This window comes from Populus trichocarpa, chromosome 2, assembly GCF_000002775.5.
Source record: "Populus trichocarpa isolate Nisqually-1 chromosome 2, P.trichocarpa_v4.1, whole genome shotgun sequence".
NCBI lineage: Eukaryota > Viridiplantae > Streptophyta > Magnoliopsida > Malpighiales > Salicaceae > Populus > Populus trichocarpa.
The window spans coordinates 16,741,678-16,749,512 of NC_037286.2; the positions used below are offsets into that span (position 1 = coordinate 16,741,678).

General features: G+C 35.4%; 1 protein-coding gene across 2 annotated transcripts; it reads left to right on the forward strand.

The window, feature by feature from the left end:
- Positions 1-2,851: 2,851 nt before the first annotated feature.
- Positions 2,852-6,472, forward strand: LOC7487791 (exocyst complex component SEC15B). 2 transcript variants are annotated; one of them, XM_024595436.2, is made up of 2 exons: positions 2,852-5,573; positions 5,830-6,472. In XM_024595436.2, exon 1 carries the CDS (start codon positions 3,129-3,131, stop codon positions 5,553-5,555), a length of 2,427 nt encoding a protein of 808 aa, XP_024451204.2. In that variant the 5' UTR covers positions 2,852-3,128; the 3' UTR covers positions 5,556-5,573; positions 5,830-6,472. The 2 variants fall into 2 exon arrangements, with proteins under 2 accessions (XP_024451204.2, XP_024451203.2); XM_024595435.2 differs by having other exon boundaries at positions 2,852-5,569.
- Positions 6,473-7,835: the final 1,363 nt, after the last annotated feature.

The window sequence follows — 7,835 nt, forward strand, 5'->3', positions numbered from 1 at the left end:
TCTGGCCGCATGAATTATTTTGGATTCAAGTTGATTTCAAGTTTTTGAGATGTTTTTTGGGCTTTTGGTGGCCATAAACAAGTTTATCAAGGTATTTAATTAGGGTGTTTTCTTGGTGTTTTGGTTTAAAAATAGGTTACAAAATAGGTTTCAAATTGAAAAACTAAAGGGTCAATTTTCTGGCAACCAAGGGTCTCTATTCTACAAAAAACAAACGATATGTCGTCTGTTATCTTTTACGAAAAAAATAGGGTAGATGACATGTCATTCGCATCTTTGAGGAAAAAAAAGGTGGGTCGAGCCTATATGTGCAGGCTAGGTTGTTTTCTTTAATGTCCAGGCCCACACAATAGAGATTTTTATTTTTTTTGCTATTTTATATTTGGCTTAAAAATCTGTGATAAAATAAATCATTGAACCCAATTTAAAAAATTAGTCGAGTCATAGGTTTAACAGGTTAATTTATGATATTCGGGTTGTTATTTGTTTTTCTTTTATTTTCTTTTATGCTTTTTTTACCCTTTAATTTTTTTAAAAATACAATTTTACTATTTGTTATTTATAATTCGTTTTTTTTATTTAACTCAAACCTAAAATAATGTATTTTCACCCTTTTTATTTAAGTTAAACCTATCATGAATTTTTTTAATTTTAACAATGCATAAATATTTTTTGCAGTTAATTTTCTTTTTTATTATAACCCGTAACATAGCGCAGAACAACAAACTAACATTCACTAATTATAAAAGCTAAAAGGTTATACTGAATTGGTCAAAATTGAATAGGCAGATAAGGTTTGTTTTGAAATATTGTTGTAAATTGATTTAAATTATAATTTATTTTTTGGCTTAAAAAATATAAATATGTTTAGTATAAATAAATTTTGATTTAAATCAAAATATTAATAAAAACATTTAGTCGCAATTTTGTTTTAATCAAAAGTTTTTATTAACTATAACTTATACTATTTTATTTATTTCAAAAAGTTATTTTGAATTTCCACTAATGAACTACCAAAATAGAATAATATAAAATGAGATAAAAATAAAATCAAAATGCCTCACTCCAGCATTCACCCATACATCAAACTATATGGATATCATATTCATGAAATATGAGGAAAACAAATTCTAAACACTTTTCTACTTTAATTTATATTTATTATGATTTATTCTATAAAATAAGAACTTTCAAATCATGATTCAAAATAAAAAATCATTTTTCATAAAATACCTATCAAACTCTAATTTAAACCAACATTCAAATGTAAGTACATTTTTAGAGTTGCAGAGTTTAAATTGATCAAAACCCTAAACCACATGTACCCATATTGATATTAAAAATAATATGTTAAGATGATTATTGTTTTAATAAAATGCTAGGACCTCCTAATTCACGAGAGAAGAAAGTAGAAGAATAGGCTGGAACAATAATTAAAGCGAGAGAGAGAAAATAAAAAAAAGAAAAGAATAAGACACTAAAACCAGTGTTTTAAAACCCGGACCGGACCGGCGGGTTGATCCGGGACCCGGCCGACCCGGGCTTGGGACCGGTCCGGGTGGAGGCAAAAACCCGCTTGGGAATTGGCCCGGGAAAACCCGGTCGACCCGGGACCCGTTCCACCCGGTCAAACCCGGGTGAGACCCGATCAATTTTTTTTTTATATTGCCAATTATGAAACGACGTCGTTTTGGCCTTTTAAAAGACCAAAACACTAAAAACTGAAGACAAGAAGAACAAAGCAATATCAGTTCCAAAACTTACAATTTGCAAACCTAATTGAAACCCAGCTGATCGCAGAGGACGTCTTGATAGAGGAGCAGAGGACTTCCCGCCGCTGCCGCTGCCTCTTCTCTTCCTTCGACCTCCGCGTCCCGGCCTATTGCACCTGCTGTCTCTTTTGGGTAGTATTGCAACTACTCTTTCTTTCATTCTTTTTGTCTCATATCACTGTTAAGCCAAAAAGAAGAAAGCTTTCGATTCAATCCGTCCTAGCTCTTGTCTAAGGATTCGAAGCTGGCAAAGTAGTAGAAGTCGTCTCAGGCTTGTGGTAACTCTCTTCATTTGGTGGTGCTCCGCCGGGCAGTCCCCTGAGTTTGGCCACAGAAAAATAATGACCACTGTCTTGTGTCATTATTTTCTTTCTGCTCCTTTTGCATCATGTTTTAAGTGCCGCAGACAACCTGTAAACCAATACCTATGTAAACTTGGAAGAGAAATCCTAAGCATTACAGTGAGTTTTAGCTTCAAATACTCTGTCAAATAAAAGGACATGAAGCTTAAGTTTCCAGCTAGACTTTTTGGCAGTTGGCTATGCGACTTAATGTTTACCCTTTTTTGTATGGCTCACTTAATTGAATAATTATCTGCAGTGTTTTTTTTTTTGGGTTGACCCGGATCAACCCATCTGACCTGTGACCCGATCACTTGACCGAGTTAATAACTGTGTCGGGTTTTAAAACTATGACTAAAACACCCTGTAGCTTAGATAACGATATACTTATAAATATTAGAAAATTCATGGACACCAAAAGATCACTGTCTCTGAGCTTCCAGGCCCAGGGAGTTCCATTTTTTATTATTTCATGTGCATGTGTTACCGTGGCAGAAAAAAAATAAAATAACAGCAGGTCATGTATATGTGACCGCGTGAACGAGGGTGTGATTGGGTGGAAGGTATGGAAGTTTTTTTATAAAAAAAGTATAAATTAAACTTTTTAAAAATAAAAAAAATATTTTTTTTATTAAAAGAAACCACCGTATCTCCCACCAAACACCAAACACATAGAGTATGCCGTGTTAGTTTAGAAATCCCATGGTGCTAGATTAGAAAAAAAAAAAACACTCGCAAGATAACACTAAAATATTGCGGTAGAGGAGATATTTCAAGATAGTGCTCGTATTTCATACCGCCTCAACCGGACCGCCGCCGTCAAATCTCCAAAATCAGAAAGGTCAAAGAAAAACAAGTCTTCCAGTCAATGAAATGACTAGATTATCCCTTCTCCTTCCATTTTTACCAGTTGTCAAACTAGTCAAACCAAAAATACGCCCATCGTTTATGATCTGTCCAAATAACCGTTTCTAATCAAATCCTCTCTCATTCCCTTCTCCGATTATTAGTTGCTATGCTCTCCGCAAAGGTTCGCCGTAAAATAGCTCCGGCGAACGGAGACACTGACAACTCCGCAGACAAACAAGACCAGCTCCTCCTCTCCGCCGCCATCTACAACGGCGAAGACCTCGGTCCTTCCGTCCGCAAGGCCTTCGCTTCTGGTAAGCCGGAGACACTCCTCCACAATCTTCGCCACTTCGCTCGTTCTAAAGAATCTGAAATCGAAGAAGTCTGCAAAGCTCACTACCAAGACTTCATCTTAGCCGTTGATGACCTCCGATCTCTCCTTTCCGATGTCGATTCACTCAAATCCGCACTCTCCGATTCCAACTCCAAGCTGCAGTCCGTCGCTGGGCCCCTCTTAACCTCTCTCGACTCCTACCTCGAAGCTCAAACGGTATCGCATAATGTAAACTTAGCTCTCAGTTTGATTTTCTCTTGTATCAAGCTATTAGAGCTTTGTTCCAGAAGTAATTACCATTTATCTCGCGGTAATTTTTACATGGCGTTGAAGTGTGTGGATTCGATTGAGACTGATTTTTTAGATAAAACGCCGTCGTCTACGTTGAAGAGAATGTTAGAGAAGAAGATCCCGGATATTAGATCGCATATAGAGAGGAAAGTTAGTAAGGAGTTTGGTGATTGGTTAGTGGAGATTCGTGTGGTGAGTCGGAACTTGGGGCAATTGGCTATTGGTCAAGCCTCTGCGGCGAGGCAGAGAGAGGAGGACTTGAGAATTAAGCAGAGGCAAGCTGAAGAACAGAGTAGGCTTAGTTTGAGAGATTGTGTTTATGCTTTGCAAGAGGAGGAGGAGGAAGATGGGCTTAGTGGTGTGATGGGTGATGATGGTAAAGATGGGTATGGTAATGGTGGTGGTAATGGATTGTTGGGGTTTGATTTGACACCCCTTTATAGGGCTTATCATATACATCAGACCTTAGGACTTGAAGATCGGTTTAAGCAGTACTATTTTGAGAATAGGAAGCTTCAATTGACTTCAGATTTTCAGGTGTCCTCGATGACCCCATTTCTTGAATCGCATCAGACTTTCTTTGCGCAAATTGCGGGGTTTTTTATTGTGGAAGATCAAATCTTGAGGACTGGAGGGGATTTGATTTCGAGAATGAAAGTTGAGAATTTGTGGGAAACTGCTGTTAGTAAGATGTGTTCTGTGTTGGAGGATCAGTTTTCTAGAATGCAAACTGCAAATCATCTCTTGTTGATTAAGGATTATGTGAGTTTGCTTGGAGTAACTTTGCGGAGATATGGGTATCCTGTTGATGCCTTGTTAGATGTGTTGAGCAAGCACAGGGATAAGTATCATGAGCTATTGTTGTCTGATTGTCGTAAGCAGATTGCAGAAGCACTTGCTGCTGATACGTTTGAGCAGATGTTGATGAAGAAAGAGTATGAATATTCTATGAATGTGCTTTCGTTTCAATTACAGACGTCGGACATTGTGCCTGCATTTCCTTATGTTGCACCTTTTTCATCCACTGTGCCTGATTGTTGCCGAATCGTACGGTCTTTTATTGAAGATTCTGTGAGTTTTATGTCATATGGTGGGCAGCTGGAATTCTTTGATGTTGTAAAGAAATATTTGGACCGGTTTCTGAGTGAGGTTTTGGATGAAGCTCTATTGAAGCTTATTAGTACATCAGTTCATGGGGTATCCCAGGCTATGCAGGTTGCAGCAAACATGGCTGTGCTAGAACGTGCTTGTGATTTCTTCTTTCGTCATGCTGCACAACTTTCAGGAATTCCCTTGAGAATGGCAGAGAGGGGTAGGCGACAGTTTCCACTAAACAATGCTCGTGATGCAGCAGAAGAAATGCTATCTGGGCTGCTTAAACAGAAGGTTGACGGTTTTATGACCTTGATTGAGAATGTGAACTGGATGGCTGATGAGCCCACGCAAAGTGGCAATGAATATGTGAATGAAGTCATGATATATTTGGAAACTTTGGTTTCTACTGCTCAACAGATTTTGCCAGCTCCTGTTCTGAAAAGAGTTCTGCAAGATGTTCTTTCTCACATTTCAGAGATGATTGTTGGGGCTTTACTTGGGGACTCAGTTAAGAGGTTTAATGTCAATGCTATCATGGGGATTGATGTAGATATCCGATTATTGGAATCTTTTGCTGACAATCAAGCTGCTTTGTTCTCTGAAGGGGATGCCAATCAGTTGAAAACAGCACTTGCTGAGGCAAGGCAACTGATTAATTTGCTTTTGAGCAATCATCCTGAGAATTTTCTGAATCCTGTGATCAGGGGGAGGAGTTATAATACATTGGACTATAGGAAAGTAATGACAATATCAGAGAAGTTGAGGGATCCTTCAGATCGGCTATTTGGAACATTTGGGAGCAGGGCAGCCAGGCAGAATCCAAAGAAGAAATCTCTGGATACATTGATTAAAAGACTCAAGGATGTCAGTTGATTTCATACAGAACTGTATGTATGGTCCTTTCTTTTTACTGTCCTTTTACCATGGCTGCATTTATTTGCTTCCAATATTTTTCTTCTCATTGTATTATTAGTTTCAAAAATTATATTTCTGTATTTATCATTCTCATAGATATGCATCAGATTGTTTGATTGAATTCTTGAGTTGAATTATGAAAATGAGGGTTGGTACTCATCGTGCCATGTACCCTTGGATAGATATAAAGGCGAAATTTCTCCTTACCCTCTTCTCCTGCCCTCTTGTTCAGGAAGAGGAGATAAAAAAATCTACCCTCCACCCCACTTATATCAGGGAAGAAGGGGAGAACAAACAAACAAGAAAAAGCACAGACTTGCAACTATTTTTTAGTGCATCAAGATGGATGGCATCTTACAGGAGTTGGAGCCACTGTTTGCTGTTGGGATGCCTCTTTAACTCTCAACTTTACTTTGGCCACGATAGACCGTTTCTGTTAGATAACCTTGATTTTAGTTGGCTTAATATATACCATTCATAATCAAACTCCTGACTTTTTGCATCTTTTGCATATCTTGTCAACGCTATTTCCAAGCCTGTCTCTACTTCTAAGGCACGACATTGCTGTGCAAGGATTGACAGCAGTGTCGTGCCTTAGAAGTAGAGACAGGATTGACAGCAATGTCGTGCCTTAGAAGTAGAGACAGGCTTGGAAACTAATGACCAATTTTCCAAACTAAGATTGTGGATGAACAACATAAAGTAAGGAATTTTGAAGCCCGAGTAGAACGAGATGGGGAAGCTTTAATTGTCCATCTCTCGTCTGAACTGACTGTTAGTTTAATGTCTTGAAGCTAATTGGATGGTTACATGTGATATTATTATATTTATATAATTATATATTTATTATCAATAAAAATTTAATTTATCTTTAATATTCATATGATATTAAATTAATGAATCTAATATTTGATTTATAACTCTAGACTAAAGATAAAGTTCATGAGCCAAAATGCTTTGCAAAAAGAATTATAAAATTGTTATAATTATGAAATTTCTATTCCATCAAAGCAATGTTCCTAAAATGTTCATGGTTGATGCTCTCTTAAAATATTGGATATTTATTAGAGCCGTAGAGACTAATACATATTATGTTTTTTTTTTTAATGAAAGGAACCAATTGTTCTCATAAGCTAAGGTATAAGGGATGTCTATAACTAATATGTAAGTGTTTGTCATAAAACATGTACATTGAACTGACTCATGAGAATTTTATATGGAGATATCACATGTATTTATGGAAAGACTCATATGACGTTGTGTAAGTGATTCTTAGACTTGAGATTATTAAGTTATCTTATATAGAAAGTGTTATGTTTTGATCATGTTACTAGTTATCTTGGTAAAGCTAACAAATGGGCAAGCATTGGATATAACATAAACTATATGAAGGTATTTGAGTGATCAAGAGATAATTTATCATCCTAGGTAAATTAGAAAAAAAAAAATATTTCACATGTCCTCAAATAATATTGATAGTTAAATCCTTACGTAAGGTGAAATTAGATTTGAAGAGAATTTCAAATCTTATTCAAATAATCAATTACTATAATATTGCAAACAAATATGATTTGACATGCCAGACACACTTCATGCTAAAATGTCTAAATCAGAATATTATTGATGAATGAATAATAATTACATTGAGAAACTAGTAACCGAAAGGTTAAGTCAAATCACTTAAGACTTTCCTAATATTTAGGAGATCATGACATGGTGTTAAATGATATACTTGATCTTCAAATATAAATTAATCAATTATTGAATTGATAATAAATTAAATTGTTTGATTTATTTAATTCTATTTATTTATAATTATAATTTATATTGGGGCCAACATATTAGGAACTAATGAGTCATATACATTAAGAACCATTAGTCAGAAATTAAATTGAGATAATTAATTAAGTGTGATTTGATTTAAAATAATTTTAGAAATTAAGTACTAAATGTATTTAATTTAAGGATTATAATTCTAGTTCTAGAATAATCAAGTAGGAACTTGGTTGATTTCATTTCTAAAATTATCCTTAAATAACATATGGATATTATATAAGGGAAAAACTAATATTTTTCTATTTATAGGGTTTTTAGGATTTTCCATAAATATAAAACTATGCCTTTTATTCTTTAAGAGGTTGTCTGTTACACAGAAAAACTACATAAGTTACAAAATAAAAGGCTAGCACTCTAGACATAATAATCTCTCTCTTCTAAATAGGGATTTAGAAAATTTCT